This window comes from Puma concolor, chromosome D3 (assembly GCF_028749965.1).
Source record: "Puma concolor isolate L17-30 chromosome D3, mPumCon1.1.hap2, whole genome shotgun sequence".
Taxonomy (NCBI): Eukaryota; Metazoa; Chordata; class Mammalia; order Carnivora; family Felidae; genus Puma; species Puma concolor.
The window spans coordinates 58,181,822-58,199,650 of record NC_141678.1 but is presented as its reverse complement, the minus strand read 5'-3'; the positions used below and the strand labels follow the sequence as shown (position 1 = coordinate 58,199,650).

General features: G+C 45.3%; 1 protein-coding gene across 14 annotated transcripts in view; it reads right to left on the bottom strand.

The window, feature by feature from the left end:
- Positions 1-9,362: 9,362 nt before the first annotated feature.
- FHOD3 (formin homology 2 domain containing 3) overlaps positions 9,363-17,829 on the bottom strand; it is a 471,894-nt gene continuing 463,427 nt past the window's right edge. For all 14 annotated transcript variants that reach the window (XM_086682773.1, XM_086682772.1, XM_086682774.1 and 11 more), the window contains one exon: positions 9,363-9,955. In XM_086682773.1, coding sequence (XP_086538899.1) covers positions 9,873-9,955 — 83 coding nt within the window. In that variant the 3' untranslated portion in view covers positions 9,363-9,872. The remainder of the gene's footprint in view (positions 9,956-17,829) is intronic.

Below are 17,829 nucleotides of genomic sequence, written 5' to 3'. Positions count from 1 at the left end.
TTAAGATTGTGCTTAAAGTACCACATCATCACGCTGCTTGAGTCCTACAGCAGGGAAGGACCCAAACCAAGGATATTATGACTTGCATATAATAATCCATAGAATCCCTTGAAGCTGTGCTCCCCAAACTTGAACATGCATCAGTGTCACTGGAGTTGGAAGGAGTCACTAGGAGAGAAGACACTCAAATCCCTTTCCAGACCCACTAAATCAAAATTGCAAGGAAATACAGACATCAGGACTTGTAGTCAGCTGGAATTCTGACAATAATGCTTACCGAGTCTGAAACTTTCTACTTAATGAGTCTAGGTGGTTGTGTCTTCCTTGCATGGAAAAGAACTTCAAGTCTGTTTTTAATCTAGTAAAGCATGTACAATGATTGGAACAGAAGGACCAAGGGACCCTGTGTGAACTATGTATTTTTTTAACTTTTTATTAAGGAGAATTTTAAACATTTACAAAGATATGCAGAATAATGACTCCCATGTACACATCACTTGGTCTCAACAATTCTTATGACCAAGCATGTTTTATCTATATATCTAGTCTTTACCCTTCCAATTTTAATTTTTTTACATAATTCTGAGTTAGTTTTTTGCATTACATTTTCACAGTTCCTCTAAGGATTATGATATATATTCTGTTTTCTATTCAATACAGTATCCACTCACATGGCATCCTTAGTAGCCGTATTTGTGTAGAATTCGGTCCCCCTCCCCCACCCTCAATCACAGGTGACTGGACAGTGGGTAGATACCAATTTAAATTGACTACACTTTAACCCTTGGGGTCTTGTGACACATTTTCTTCTTTGGTTTAAGCTAACCCAGAGTGCATTGTTTTTCTAGCTAAGCATTCCCTGGCTAATCCACAGCCTCCATTATGGAGCTACTGTGAAGATTAAATCAGACAATAGATGAGAACTCAAAATAGTCTTTTTCCCTTCTTCCTTTATAAAATGACTCCAACCTTTCTTTCCAGCCATTAACTTTCTACATGCACCATCTGGCTCTGCCTCCAGATCCACTCACTTTCCTTCTAAAACACCACCATGGTTCTCCTTCCATGACTATATAGTTTCCTACCTGCCAGTGCTGGCCAGATGTCCCTGCTCTTCCTCCCAAGGCTCTGCTCCAGTCTCCTCCACGTCGGAGCCCTCCATGAAGCCCTAGTCCACCAGGAGAGCCCTCTCCGGAGTGGAACGCCACATGGCAGTACCACTCAAGTAATCTCAGGTCATCTTGCCTCGTTTCCTGTCTTTGGTGGTTGTTGAGACAGGGACTGTGTTACTGAGGGAAGCCATGCTGCTTGGTGTGCAACTCCATGAACCATTAAAAAAGATTGAACTTCAGTTAATAACATGATTTTGTGCTAAAATATTGAGTTACCTCATATTTAACTCAGGATAGACCGGTGGGAACAACCAAGCAAAGCAAGTTAAAAAAAAAAAAAAAAAGTGCAAATGCTAACTTATTTCGATGCTTATGCAAATTGTGAAAAGGCAGCTACTACTTTAGAGGCAGGACACTCCAGCTCATAGACCGCTTCTGTCAGAAGACCTGGCCATCACGAAGTCTGTTGCTGATACACTGCAAAGGTTTTGGCATCCAAACAGTATCTCCCAGACTGCCTCTTGCCACTCACTGGCTGTGGCTGAAAATCTTTTACTAATGTGCCTTGGTTTGTAGTTTCAGAAATGTAGTCTTTGTGATTACCCATTCTTAACTTTTTTTTACAGCACCTAGTCTCCAGGCCTTGCCCAGTACCTACCCTTGGTACATGTAGCACACAGAATGAAAGACCATCTAACTGGTGGTCTTCAGTATCCAACCGGCTAGTTTGACATGGATAAAACCTGTTGTGAGCAGACTTCCAGATGATACGGGTGAGATGCAGTAGTGAGGACCAGCCAGAGGGCGACAGAGTGAAGACAGGCACCACAGGAACTGAAGCGGTGCTTTATAAAGCTTTATTGTAAAAGTGGGTTTAGCAGTTGTCAGAGATGGGTGTGTTGGGGCCACAGCATGTATGACAAGTTCATACAGCCCCGATGTAGACTCAGAGGAGAGTGTGCATCTAGGCAGATCTGTCAGGGGACCACACTGAATACCAATCACATGGCATTCTCTGAGAAGAAATCCCAAGGCTTGGAACACAACGTGGGCAGTGGGTAGACCTAGATCTGTAGACGCTGTTTGAAGTTTTTGGAGTAAACATAGTCCAAAGCAGTTTTACACGCAAATTTTACAAAAATTCTCCTTTATATAAAATGAATATATAGAGAGTATATATATACAAATGTGTTTTCTCTCATATCCGTGCTCTTTAATACACTAGTGATTAACCACATGTAGCCATTTAAATTTAAAATTCCACTCCTCACGTCTCTACCCACATAGGTTGAGTAACCACGTTCGTCTAGTGGCTACCACACAGAATGGGGTATAGAAATTTCTGCCACCACAGGAAGTTCTCCAGAGCAGCCCTGTCCTAGACCACGCATGACTTATTTTCACCTTACGATTCGCAGAGTGATTTTGCCGCAAAGCCCCTTTATACCGTACTCTGCTCTGCGCACATTACCTGGAGACACTTTAAGACACAGCATCCTCACATCCTTTCCTACTTTGTATGCTCTTTTTATAACTCCTGGCTCACGGTGAACACCAGGGATGTGCCAGCATGCCACTGCACACCCTAGAAAGGGGGCTGTTGTCCTGGCTGCACAGTGGACTGTGCACCTTCTGGGCTTTGCCCCACGTGCTGGTCAAAGGGCCCAGGGCAGTTCAGCTTCTCAGCGTCTACACAGCGTCTGTCCCCGAAAGCGGATGGAAACGAAAGAGCAGGTTTCTGCATCTTTGAACAGCTAATCTCCTCTGCCCTTACAGGGAACAGGTGGGCCTGATTTGAAAACACTCTCCTGAGCCCAGAAATAAGAAACGTTTCTCAAAGTATCTGCCATTATTTTGGAGATCGGTTACCTCTTCACAGCAGAAAGCCTGGCAAAGGATAGCTTGGAGACCAACCAGAGCAGGGACACAGACAGCCCTCAGAATTCTTAATTCAAGTCCAACCAAGGGATCAAAAGTTGCAAATGAGGGATCATCTATTCGGGACAAGATTAAACCTCTGGAAAAACTGCTTACCTTTACCACAGCTCCAGTTCCCAACTGTCCACTTTTAAACTTTGTAAATAAGGTTATCCCATGGGATAGAGGTGGAGGCATAGATTGCTCTTGAGGGTCTGCATTTACGTGTCTGGAGGTTCCTGAGGCACATCTCCCACGGATGGCTCTAGACCATGGCCACACACAGGTTCTAGAACAGAGTACTGGGATTCCAGAATATAGGCTTATTGAGCAACTTTACTAAGAACTATTTTCCTTTACTGATTCTAAAACACTACTGTGGCCTTAATTATCTCCACAAATTATATTTTAGACCATTTTTTTTAAATGGGGAAAAATATTAATCCATTAAAAGGAAGAATTCAGTCAAGTACAAGACATTTAAAAATTTGTCTTAATACATCATTTTTTCATAAATACAACCTTATAAAGTTTAATTTAACCCAATCCTTGGTTGGTTTAGGAAGTTGTCAATCTCGGGGTGCCAATTTCAGATGGCTCAGTCAGTTAAGCTTCCAACTTTGACTCAGGTCATGACCCTGCTATTGGTTCGAGCCCTGTGTCGGGCTCTGTTCTGGCAGCCCAGAGCCTGGAGCCTACTTTGGATTCTGTGTCTCCCTCTTTCTCTGCGCCATCCCGCCCCCCCCCCCCCCCCCCCCCCGCCATTCTCATTCTCTCTCAAAAATAAAACATTTTAAAACTTTTTTTAAAAAAAGTTGTCAATTTCCATAACCTTTACAATTTCAGGACAGTTTTTCTTCCAAAGTGATGCAAATTATTTTTTTCATACCACCTGCTGGGAGGGATGCTGGATTAGAATCCATTTCCTTTCATTGAATCTGTATTTCTAAGGTTGGGTTGAGCTGGGAATCGACTCTATTCCCTTTGCCATTTCCAATCTTATGCCTTAATCTTCTAAATCAAGGGCTCTGACGTTGATTGAATTGCTCTAATCCTGTCCAGGTCTACCACCAGCTGCTATGTACAGAGTTCTAGTGTAGATGACCTTATCTAAATCAGTATTATCATCCAGGATGTTTTTTTAAGAGACCAGATAAAGCAGCTATAAAAGCTTTCCCAAGCACCCAGCTCTTCCTGTATAGCTACCATGTTTTTTATTCTTTATTTGAAAGTTGAGGTTTGCAAAAGTATATTCCACTGGGTACACAATTCGAGTATTGTTTGGAAAGGGTGACTGTCTCCATTTCCTAGCCCACTTCTGTTTTCAGAAGCATCTGGCTGTCCCTCATTGGAACCCCTTCAGAGAGCAGTGCAGGTTTAAAAGCATTTTTTTAGGCAGATGCTATTAAGGGGCAGGGATTCTGAAGGAAAATGAGCTTTCTGTTTTATTTTCCAAAAGCACGAGAGACCATGCCCCTGCTTAGCTGGATCAATGGAATAGTCCCAATTATTGCCATAACTTCTCAAAAGAGAGGAAAACCCACTGCCAACATAGTAATAGAAGGTGCCCTACTTACCTTGTGGTTGATTTAATGTTGTTTATCTGTAACATGCCACACAGGTCCTCTATTTGACCAAAACCCATCTCTTCCCGTTTCCACCTAAATCAGATTAACTTTTAGATTATTTCAAAATGAATAGAAGAAAATGTGTCAAGTAGACCCCAGCTGTCTAGCCCCTCTAATGGGAGATGAGGAGGTGAGTGTCTGCAGACTTGGTGAGTGGTACATGCAAACCTCTTCCTGCCCCACCAGCCACAAGCAGGGAGACTGGCGCACCGAGCCCTGGAAGTGCAGTGGGCCTGGCACACGCGGGTCCTACGTGATCCTGATGAACCGCTGGTCACAGTCCTTTCCCACTGATGGCCAGGATGTGCTGTTTCTCATTCTCAGCTGCTCTAATTATCCAGCCAATTTGATTTTCCTGTACATGGAATGCTCTACTTCTAAATTACAGGACGTTTTGGAAGCAAATCATTGTTACTAATCCAGTAGTTAGGACCAATTTCCACTAAGTCAGCAACTGAAAATGGTGTTTGAACTACAAAATCATAAATTGGTACTTCTTCAGGTGGATCATCTAAATACTCTTTTTAAGGGCAATAATTCAATAGTGCTTATTAAGAGAGTAGAAGTGGCTTGGCCCTCACTTGGTTGAGTAGCAGCAATCTGAATAAACTCTCACCATGTGCTTTCACCGGAGTGGGAATCATTCTATCATAAAATCTCAAAAGATGATGCTTTGGAGCTCCTGAACCTTTCCTACTTCTACTAGATGTACGTGGATGGATGGGCAGGGGTGAGGTGAGTGGATTATCAATTACCGATGTGAAATTTGTGCAGGATTACGAACCTTTATCAAAAGGAGGTTAGATGGTGCCGCCACCTATACACAACCTGGCTGCCAGGGTTTGGGCTTAGTCAAGGTGGGGAAGACTGCCCTCCACCCATGTGCCGCACCCCTGTTCAGTCTGTGCCACAGGTTTGGTCCAGAAGCAGAGTTATTGATATCCAATTACCAGGCCTTCTTAAGGATTCTAGAAGAACAAAACCAGAACTAGCAAAAAGTGACAAGCCAGCAAATATCACTTCCTATCTTTCGCCCTGGGAAAGTCGTTCAGCCTCCCTCATCCTCGCTTCTATGTAAGATGAAAATGCAGAATGGCTACGTGGATCCTAGGTAAGAAAATACACGAGTACCCACACAGATGCCGTCAATATTTTAGCTCTTGTAAAAATCATGCAGAAAGTCCATCCCCCATAATTGCCTAGCAACAGAATTTTTTTCTACCAAATAAACTACCTTTTGTGATAGAATTGATGGGGCATTTTAATATCACGCACCCTAACTGCACTTGCAAAGATCTTCCATCATTTCTCTGAGGCAATCGGATGTTTTTATTTTTAGTTACCTCTCTGGCAAAATGTATAAATAGCTGCAGATTAAACCAAATTTTCATTTTAGTTGATGACTACCTCTCATGGCCCTAAGGGGAGGGATCATGACTCTCCTTTTCCCAGCTGAATCCCCAGCTCCCGGCACAGGGTTACCTCTATAATAAGCCCTCAGTGCCTGTTTGTGATAGATGGTTGAATAAATTTTCTAAAGCTGCCATAACAAATTCCCACCCACTTGGTGCATTAAAACAAAAGGAATTTATTCTCTTACAGTTCTAAAGGCCAAAAGTTCAGCATGAGTTTTACCGAGCCAAAACCAAGGTGTCAACAGCACCACGCTCTCTGCAGAGGCTCGGGTGGAGAATTTGTTCCTGGCCTCTGTTTCTGGTGGCTGCTGGCATTCCTTAGTATGTGCCCACATCACTCCAATCTCTGCCTCTGTCTTCATAGTACCTGCCCCTCTGTTGCGCATATGAAAGCCCCTCTACCTCTCTCTTTCGAGGACATGTGTGATTAGATTTAGGGGATGCCTAGATAACCCAGGATCATCTCTCCCTATCTGGATCCTTACTTTATTCACCTCTGCAAAGACCCTTCCTTGTAACATTTACAGGTTCCTGTGATCAGGACCTGTTCTCTTTGGGTGACCATTATTTAGCCTACTATAGTGGTATTTGGTGACACACTATCTCAGGGACATGAGCACAGAAATGGTGGATTTGGGAGCAGTGGACGATGACACAGCCACTCACAGGTTAGGAGCTCAGAAACCAGCTTTCCTAACTCTCCTCCCTGCTATTCCTTCCTGTACTGTGTTCAGTGATGGACTTGGGAGAAAACAAAACTGGGTCTTCAGCCCTCCTGGGCCCTGTGCATCCTCCCTTCCATCCCCAAATCCCTCAGTAAGTTATTTTTAAAATAGAAAAAAACAAAAAAAACAAAAAAACCCCTTATGATTCCAAAGAAACCAAACCTCAGGCATCTTTAAAAGAGTTCACCCTCCTTTACTGGCAGTTCTGTAACTTCAACCTAACTTAAGAAATACACACAATAATATCTATAGTGATGACCAGCAAGGGTAGCAAAGCATCTCCCAAGGGTAAGGTACCATTCATTCTCCTCCTCAAAGACCTTTCAGATACCTGAACCTCCTGAATTAAAAAAAAAAAACACTAACAGAGTGGCACCTGGGTGGCTCAGTAGGTTAAGAGTCCAACTTTGGCTCAGGTCACAATCTCCTGGTTCATGAGATCAAGTCTCGAGTCGGGCTCTGTGCTGACAGCACAGAACCCGCTTTGGATTCCATGTCTCCCTCTCTCTCTCTGCCCCTCCCCTGCTTGTTCTCATTCTCGTTCTCTCTCTCTCTCTCTCTCTCTCAAAAATAAAAATAGGGGCGCCTGGGTGGCTCAGTCGGTTAAGCGTCCGACTTCAGCTCAGGTCACAATCTTGCGGTCCGTGAGTTCGAGCCCCGTGTTGGGCTATGGGCTGATGGCTCAGAGCCTGGAGCCTGCTTCCGATTCTGTGTCTCCCTCTCTCTTTGCCCCTCCCCCGTTCATGCTCTGTCTCTCTCTGTCTCAAAAATAAATAAACGTTAAAAAAAATTTTTTTTAATAAAAAAAATAAAAAATAAATAAATAAAAATAAACACGGGGGGCCTGGGTAGCTTGGTAGGTCAAGCATCAACTTTGGCTCAGGTCATGATCTTGCCATTTGTGAGTTCAAGCCCCACATAGGGCCGGCTCTGTGCTGACAGCTCAGAGCCTGGAGACTGCTTTGGATTCCGTGTCTCCCTCTCTCTCTCTCTGCCCCTCCCCTGCTCGCACCGTGTCTCCCTCTCACTCAAAAATAAACAAACATTTCAAAAAAAAAAAAAGAAAACAAACATTAAAAAATTTAAACACACGCACATACTAACAGAAGCAGCCAGACTAAATAGCAACAAGGAGGGAGGAACTGAGCAACAGGAATAACCCCCCAATTTCACTAAAAACTACTAAACCAAGTTCTCAATAAAATGAGACTCTACCTGGCTGTAACCCAGAAGTTAGTTGACCTTGGTTGCTTCCTCTGAGAACTTTTCAATTCCTAAAATAAAACTACCTTCAGATTTATTCACTCACCTCCTTCTAAATGTGACCTTTTATTCCAAAGCAATAACTCCGGCAGAAGGCCAAGGTCCCCTGGAAGGACGCGAGGTATCTGTTCACCACAGGGTGCAGCAAGGATGCATCTTCTCTTTGTTTGCACTTCCCCATCCCCAGTGATACACATATCCTTTGTATTCAGTGCTGAGGTAACAGGCAAATGCTCTGACAAACTACGAAATCGTATCAGATTACTACACGTTATTTAGAACCATAAGAAAATAAACATCAATACCCTATGTATCCTTTTCAATAAAGTGATTAAACTCAACTGTCTGTAATATACAGACCTGCTCTTGGCAGATGCCAGGCTTTGCCGGGGTGCTCACGTTCATCACCTATTATCTGACCAATACGGGCTTGAAGGAGCATCCTGTCTCCCAGTAGAGTGGGGGGTACAGAAGAGGGAGGACACAGAGGCCTGTGGGGTGAATAGCTTATCTTTAGCTCTTCAGACAACACAACTGCATAGGAACACAGGAACACAGAATCATAGAGGTTTTCAAAGTGAGGCAAAGATGGAATTAATGGCTTGATCTTTTGGCCCCCAAATATCTGCTGCAGCGGTTTATCTTTTCCCTCTTTCCAGAGACATTCTTCACAGGGAACCGTGGGTCACTGGGCTGCGGGGTCCCTGTGGAGGCTCGGCCACCACCTGGGCACCAGCCACCTACCTCAACACGCCTTGCAGTCACTCAGAGCCCCTCGTGGGCAATGCCTGTCCCACTGGATGCCTTAGCTTCTAATGACCTGTACCCGATTGCCAGGGACTGCATTTGTCCCTCCGAGGTACTCTGTAGACAAAATTTTAAATTTCCTTTTTGTTTTGGGGACTTGTTTTTTGAGAAAATGAATTTTTACACATGAAGCAAGGGAGAGAGTGGCAGAATAGTTCAGTTTGTAAATACTACCCTAATTTTTGCTTCAACACCAGGTTGGACCAAAGCAAAGCTCGCGGATAAGGTGATCTATATGAGGTCATTGCTAACATGTCGCACGACAAATACTGATGCCCAATTAATAAGGAGTTACAGAGAGCACATTGTTGGGCACTTCTCACTCTACTAACACACACAAAAAAACAGACGACAACAAGAAAGCCAAAGGGCCCGGAGGCCATTCCACGCCAGGGTCCTTCTGATGAACCTGAGAAAAGGTTTGGCTGATTGAGAAGGAAGTGCATCTGTGGAGCTGTGTCAGGCCCTTACACCCGAGAGAAGAAAAGTTTCCAGTTACGGCATTAAACTCTATTTATTTAGTATTTGAAACATGGTGTACATTTATGAATTTGTATAAACATTTAGTACATCTAAAATCCACAACTGGTAAACAATCTGTGCTTTCTTTTTGTGTACAATTTTGGAGTTTACATCTGGATATTTTGGTGTTGTGGAAAGACCCCGTCTGTGAATCTAATCAAACTGCCTCACAGGACCACAGTAACCGTGACAGAAGTGATCTGCTCCTTGCACAGAAAAGGTGTCACGCTTTGGAACTACTAAACCAGGTGTCAAGGAAACCAGAGAAACACAGCTGACACAACGAAGGAAGTGTGTGCGAGAGACTCTGAGAGAGCCCCATCTATGCCCAGCGGGCCATGCGCAGACATTAGAAATGTGGACACTCCCCTTCAGAACCTTCGGATGTTAACATTGAGTCTCTTCCCCTCCCTCATCTGGAGGGGTTCCGTCCAGCAGGAGTTTGCACAATCTTGGACACACTTCTTAGGGCGCCCACAGGTGTCACAGCTGCAACTCTGCGGTGCCAACCAGGCCCAGAGCTCGGGCTTCTTCTGGAGTCAGGCCGCTCTTGAGGGTCCTTCGCACTTCAGCAGCATCCGCAGGTCACAAAGGAATGAGAAGACAGGGGGGTGTTAGCAGCCAGCACATGGTAGTCCGTCTGCCCCACGCCTTACCCGCCACCCCCAAGGATTCCCAGGGTCGTCACGGGGCTCACAGATGCTCAGCCGCATCCTGCTTCTGCTGAAGCGCCTGGCCATCTGTCTGTAGGGCAGAACAAACTGGGGGCTGCAAGAGGCTGGCTTGAAGAGCCAAGTGGAGGGATTGACCTTGTAAGAGGGAAGAAGGGAGGCCCACCCTTACAAGGTTTCTGAGAAACGGGTGCAATAGTCAAGTACAGACGGCATGTGGACCAGTGTAAGGAGTGGATCAGAACTGGAACAGTCACTACAGAGCATAGGAAAACGCAAGTTCCAAAGATTGCAAACACTAGATAAGATAAACCCACAGATCTACAGGATGAGCAATGATGACCCGGCCCCGCAGAGCAAGGTGTTAACAGAACCAGGCAAGGGCAGCAGTCAGGAGGAGTCTCCCCATGAGCGTTGTGGGTCTTAGTCTCAACTCATCAAGGGGCCGCTGGAAACAATAACCATTGACTCCTTATGGACTGGACGTCAAGGAGCAAACTGCCGAACTTCTGGCTCGATTTGTTAAATGTTCTCTGTGAAACACACAAGGCTCAAGAAGGACCAGTGACCCTCTTCTCTGGGGCTTACAACTGGCAGGTGGAGGAATGCTCACATCTAACCAAGAACTGCTTGTGCTTAGCTTGGCACGCTGGGTTTTCCCATTGTTTATTGTTGATCAATTTTGACGTCAAAATAAAGGCTGGATAAGGGTGACTGGAGAGGCAGCCGCCCCTTCCAAGACAAGTCCTTTCATTTGAAAGGTTGCCTAATTACATTTCCCTTGATTTCTCAGTTGTATTTGGCCTACTCTCTACAAAAGGTCATGCGGAGTTTGGGGTATTTGCTCTATTTTCAGAAGAGATGTGTTATGGATCTACCTCAATCCTAAATCAACCAGAGGACCTGTGGTGAACATGGCAGGCCCTTGATCAGAATGCAGAGAAACTAAAGCTCACCCTTCATGCCTTCCCATTGTCCAGTGCCAGACCCAATTCCCCGCGCCCCCTGTGACTGGGGGGCCTATAGCCTCCCCCTCAGGGGGAGGGAGCCTCAGAGGATGCAGACAACAGGATCACAGCTCATGTTCCTGCCAGCAACACCCCATATTCCAGTGCCTTCCCAACCTCCCCTAAGCAAAAGCCCGCTTAGCCCATGTACAAAGGATCTGAAAAGATCTGGTAGAACGTACAGGGTCTAAGTACCTATTAACAAATGGTTTCTTCTCTCCCAGGAATCAGCACTTTCAACAGGAGCCAACACCGAACCCATCAATTAGTCAATCAACAGATACTTCATAGAAAACCTACTGTGTTCCCAGCACTTAAAGAACCGGAACACCAACAGAAGACTCAGAGACATCAAGCATGGATTGAACACAAATAGAGACACAAAGATCTGTGCCTAAAGTTGCCCTCAAATCATGCCACCCCCACACTACTGTATTTCCAAGCTGAGCTCTGGGCTCCTGAGCCATCCATCTACAGCCGCTCCTGCACTGGCTCACCCTCCCCCCCACGCTTGGCCCCTTGGGCTCCAGACTGTCTAACTCGTCCAGACAAAATGTTTGGCTCCAGAGCCTTGGCTGGAGGCAGACTGCATTTAACTGAGTAATGGAATTTGTTCTATGGGGCAGCAATAAAAATACAAGTTTGTAATAACCTTTTATGTTCTTTAAACACTCCTTCAAGTGTTTGTCAAAGAAAGATAATTTTAATAAGGCAGAAAAGAAGATAAAATATTTCTCATTCTTGACAAGGACTGCTAAGACCTCTCTTCCAAAACACAAAATTCTGCCTTGAAGAAGTCCAGGCTGCACTAGCAGGGCATCTTAAATTTCATTAGTCGCAGAGGTGGCGAGGACATGTGTCTATGAACTGTAATCTTTGAGCCTTGAGGTATGCATGCTTGGCCAAATGACGACAGAAGGCTTCACGAACTGATGGGCATTTAGAGATGCTCCCCTAACATGTGTTCACGCATTTGCTTTAATCTGTAACTGCGGTGTTCAGTTCGGTTCATGTAAATACTTGAATAAGGACCTTGGCACCTTACAGGGTGTGCAGTGATCTCCTAATTGATATGGGCATTGGACCAGCCTCTCTGAGACAGGCTCAGGGAATAGAACAAAGCTTACTAGAACAAATGCTACCTTAGCCTCGCTGCCTCACTGTACAGAGTGCACCCTTAGCCTGGTAGCCTCCTCTCAGGTTTTATGGGCCAGACCCCCTGGGACCCTCCCGTGCCCCCTCTGCCTGGGTTCAGGTGTTCTCTGCTGTGGTTTCAGAAAAGCCAGTATTGGCTAGGTCCCTTTGCTTGTCAGCTGTGTCCCTAGAAAGGTATTCATAGAAAAACCTGCCCCATTAATGGAATCCTACTTTCTGTGGGACTTCATGACAATTGAGATAAATTCTCTAATAAACATAAAATAAATAAAACCACCTCATAATAAATACAGTAAATAGATTAACCCCAAAAGACCTTAAGAATCTGAACCCTTCCTCTGTTAAAAAGTCAAAGTTAACTCACATTACCACTTGAAGAGAGGTGTGAAATGAAGATAATCAGTTGAAATCAGCTTTGTGCTCCAATTCCAATTATGCATAGAAAGAACCTTTTTGGGTATCCGTTTCTCTGTCTGTTCATCAGTCTTTCCTTCCTTCCCTCCTTTCTTTCCTTCTCCCTCCCTCCCTCCCTTCCTACCTTCTCCCCTCCCCTCCCCTCCCCCTCCCTCCCTCCCTCCCTTCCTTCCTTCCTTCCTTCCATCCTTCCTTCCTTCCTTCCTTCGGCAAATGTTATTTGAGCCTCTACCCTGAGCCAATATTGTAGTCAGGGAGGCAGGGGGCTCATAGGGACATAGTATGAGAAGAAATGCTCAGGGTAGCAGACCCTGTCTGGATAGGGTGTTGGCTCTCAGAAAGTTTCTGGAAGGCAGAAAGGGACAGAGGACATAAAACGAGGGGACCAGCAAAGGCACTGGCAGGTTATGGAACCTGTACGATAGAAACAAGTCTTCTCTCAAATAGGGTATTTCTCAAGTACTAGGCTGGGGGCAGGCTGGCATATGTCTGATAAGATAATGTCTGGGCCCCTCTCCACCCGCCCCCCCATTCCCGCTTCTCGCTTGAACGCTCTGGCTGCAGTGTAACTGCTCCCCAGCCTGTCACATGTGACTGCCTTCCCTCCCTGCAGCCGCTTAACAGAGAACAGACCGTGGAAATGTTTATCCCTGTCTGCCTTGCAGCTCTTCCATAGACGGCAGGGGTCACTTTGCTGGCACCAGCAGCCACTCGTTGCCCCAGGCACTTGTGACAGCTCTCACGATGTGGCAGTGACAGCAGTGGGATCAGACACAGGAGTACCTCCGCTGTCAACATGCAGCACAAGGGCGTCTGGGGACCCAGGGAAAAACCATAAGCTCCTTTTCTCTCCCCACCCCCAGCACAGAAAAAGCTTTTAATTCTACAAAGTGCTCTCGGGTGAGTCTTTGCAAAAAGGAGTTGAATCTGAAAATAACAGTGGTCTACAGCCTGCAGAATAATAGCAGCCTGCATCTACTGAGGGTTAACCTGGATTATTCCATTTATTCACTATGGAAACCCTATGAGAAGTGTCCTGTTATTACCGTTCCAGCAAGTGAGCAGACGGCATAGAGAGATCAAGTCCCTGGCCCAAGAGCACACAGTAAGTGGTGCAGAAGGATTTAAGCCAGGACACTTGAGACGCAGCCCACCCTAGAAACAGCTGTACCCTGCTGATGCCTAGCAGGACACATTCTGACAATTTTTCATATCTTATGGGACATGCACTGAGTTTCGCTTCCATATGCCAGAAGTCCATTTGTATTCTTTTACCTTTATTAAAAAAAATTTTTTTTAACATTTATTTATTTTTGAGAAACAGAGTGAGACAAAGCGTGAGGGGGGGGAGGGGCAGAGAGCAAAGGAAACACAGAATCCGAGGCAGGCTCCAGGCTCTGAGCAAGCAGTCAGCACAGAGCCTGATGCGGGGCTTGAACCCACAAACTGTGAGGTCATGACCTGAGCTGAAGTTGGACACTCAACCGACTGAGCCACCCAGGTGCCCCAGTATTCTTTTACCTTTAGATCACTGACAGTTTTTTCTATCTTTTGTATGTAATGCCAAACAATTTGGAAATAAGTTAGCTTTGTTGTAATCCCTATGTTTCTAAAGATCTTCTACCAAGTATACTGAGAATAGAGTGCTTAGGACTATAGGGACTAATATCAGAACTTCAAGAGGTCTTAAATGTATCTTGTGGTTGGCAAGTAACTTGCCTACTGCTATTTACTCACTCCTTGTTCCTTGAGTGACCCGTCTGCTGAGTGGAGTCAAAACGGTGGGTTCGGTCATGCCTCTTTGTACATCAATACAGGGAACTGTTTTAAGCTCTATCATTATGGATTTAATATTAGACTTTCCGTGGGTTGGTTTGTTTTGTTTTGTCAATGTCCATCATTTAGCCATCTGAGTTCTTGTTTCCACCCTCCATCTTTTTTTTTCCCCACATAAAATCTGTCCATTAGAAGCAGAGATCTCCCAAATTGACAGGAATTCTACACAATAACTGACCAGTACTTTTCAAAAGTGTGAAGGTCATAAAATGTCCTCCACACATCAGAGGGGGCATGATGTCTCAATGCAATGGGACAGCCTGGGTAAGACAATGGGACAGAAAGAGAACATTAATGGAAATATTGGTGAAATCCAAATCAAGCCTATAGTTGAGTTAATAGTATTGTACCAATGTCAATTTCTTAGTTCCAATAAATTGACCTAGGATGTGCAAGGTGTTAGTTAACATTAGGCGAAGCCAGGTAAAAGAAGGCAAATGTCCTCTTTTTTGCAACTTTTCTATTTTCTAAAATTCTTTCAAAATAAGTAAGTAAATAAATCAATAAATAAAACCCAGAACAACAATAACACAAATTAAAGGTTCCCAAACCTGGTTGATTTAAACTCAACTTTAGACTCAGCCCAGATACACTGAACGGGAGTGTCAGTGAAAGGCCCATATGTTGCATTTTAATCTTCCCCAGAAGATCTTCTGGGGAAGATTAAAATGGCCAGCCAGGTCCCGACTTAAATCACTGCCACCTAACTAAGACACAGGGAGAGGCAGGCCCTCAAGAAGTGATGGCCTTTGTGACAACAGAGTTGAAGTCTCTGAGTTCTGCCTAATCCAGAAGTATGTTCACCCATGAGGAGATGGTTCTTGGAAATACTTAGGGCAGCAGGCGATTTCTATAACCACTGGTCTGGTCACAGTCTTGGCTCCACAGAAATACCTCTGCCTAGTCCGTGGCTACATTTGAATCCAGTACCCCCCAATACACTTTGTTGCTCCTAGTCAGGCCCTTACCAGAAAGCATTCACAGTTCAGATGTAAGAGCAGACTGTCTCCTATGTTGTGTGCTATGGGTAAGGGAAGGGAGTCAGGAAACAAGTTCTCTCCATTGTTTATGGGACAGCATGCATGAACTTGGGGGATTCTGCAGACAAGAAAGAAGAGGCTTCAAGATTCACAGACTCTGGGGTCCTCAGCATTATTTCATGGGCAAGACAATGCCTCCCCCCTTTCCAGATGAAGCCCAGCACAGCCGCTCTCCATCAGAGATGCACCAGACAAGTACCATGGTGACAAGCCAGCCTTCGGTGCACAGGTATAAGTCCATTGAACGAGCCCCCTGGGGGTAAAAAGGGAGGTGAAGGGGAGTCTGGTCTAATCCTGGATGGCCAAGTGAGGTGGGCAGTGGTGGGAGGGGAGTGAGACGGGTGATGGGAGTGGAGCAGCGGCTGGATAGGTGTGGTTTCTGTGCACAGGCTCCCCTGAAACTTCAGCACAGCAGCCCAAGCACCTGCAGGCAGCTTCATATTCCCACCCGGCTGGGGTCCCTTGGCAGTAGCGTGACAGAGCTGGGGAGGAAGAGTGGTGGGAACCTGTCATAGGCACCTCACTTAATGCCCACAACATCCTGCGAGGTGGCACCTCTGGCCTCAGTGGATAGCAGCACACTGAAGCTCGGTGAGGCCAGGTAATTTACGAGGGGACCCCCATCTCCTTCTCTCTCATATGAATGCGTGCATTCCAAACATGGAAAGCAACTCCTTTGCTGCCTGGGCAGCAAAAGCAAAGAAATACAGTAACTTCTTGTGGGGGAGGTGCTTGGCATTTTTCCAAAGCCCCTTTACAGAAACCCTCTGCTCTGCTCTCAGAACAGCTCTCAAAGGCAAGACAGATTCCCGGATTCCTCTTTTCACTGATTCTCCCTCCTCTTGAACCTCCACTCTGAGCCAAATGGGTGCCTGGCACCCAGCCTTGGGGGAAGACACACGAGCCAGACTCCTCTCTCCCAATGTGCTGGTTCCCAGTTTGGGAGGGTGATTTGTCTGAACAGGAAACTGCTGGAGAGCCAATGCAATAAAACATTTCCAAACTCTCCCTGCATCTGCCTCTTTGACCTGAGGCTTCTATCTGAGCTTCGTGCTGCATCAGAGTCTTGACCTCTGGCCCAGGCCATGGCCTTGTTCCTCTCTTGGACTTCCTCTAGTTATCCTCGTGACCTATGTCCCGGACACATGGGTGGGCTCCCTCAGCTATCTTTAGAGGCAGGTCAGTTCAGTCCACCCATAATGAGCTCTAAGAATAATTCGGCACTGAGTAAATAGGAATGAGGCTGTTTTGGAAAAGACAAAAGTTTGAGAAATTTTGGTCCTTCCCACTAACATCTTATTTGACTGTATTGCAAAAGCATTAGTTCTAATGCCTCTGTTTTATTGCCATTATTAGCTTGCCTTCTAAAAGAATATAAAATTGACTCATGGTCAGTAAGGAAAAACTAAACAAAATGCAGGGAGATGGTTCTCAATGGGACTTTAATGGGAAAATTGCTGGATATTTTCAAGTGCCACCTTGAAGATGTAGAGACAATTGAACTAAGTTCTGTACCGATCAGATCCAGGGCTGGATCCAGTATTTTGTGAGGCAGGTCTCTTGTTTTTCCTAAAACAAATTCAGTAATTTTTCAGGTTTGATATTTTTTTTTCCATGAAATCCTATTTAGTACCTTATTTAGTACCCTATTAGTGTGGGTACATCCCTCAAAAGTCTATAAAAGAAGTAAGATTTTTAGTTACATCAAATCAATGTGAGATATGCCACATGCTCTTTGAGAGGGATGTTGAAGCTTTATGACATGATGAGGAGGCAGTCGTGGTTGGGGGGAGGGGGGTCAGATCAAATCAAACTTCTGCGCTCCTTTCCCAGCAGCCCTTGGAACTGGACTTCCAGCTCTTTCCACTGAGAAACTATTTTTATAAGAGTGACCAGCCTTAAGATCTTAATTAGCTAAGAAATTGGTCAGTTATTTGTGAGTCATATCAAAGTAATCACATCTTTATAGAAATACAGCTCTGTGCCCAGGCTTCATAGTCATGTCACAGGTGGGGCCCAGACCCCCACCTTAAAAGGAAGCTCAACAGGAAAATGGTACCCAGCCCCTTTCAACCACGACAAGACTCGGCTCCCCTGGGAAAAGAGAACAGACTATGAGTCCCTCACCCCAGTTATGTTCTGTGATAGTCTGGGCTAGTGGCCATATGCAGACAGCCAGCTGGGCAGAGACCTTCTTCCAAAGATAGGTCCAAGAGAAAAGAACGTGGGGAGCAGCTCCCCGTCCCCTCCTTACCAGCCACCAGGGCACACCCTACAGAGTCACACTAGTAAGGAGATCTCAAATGCCATTCAGCTT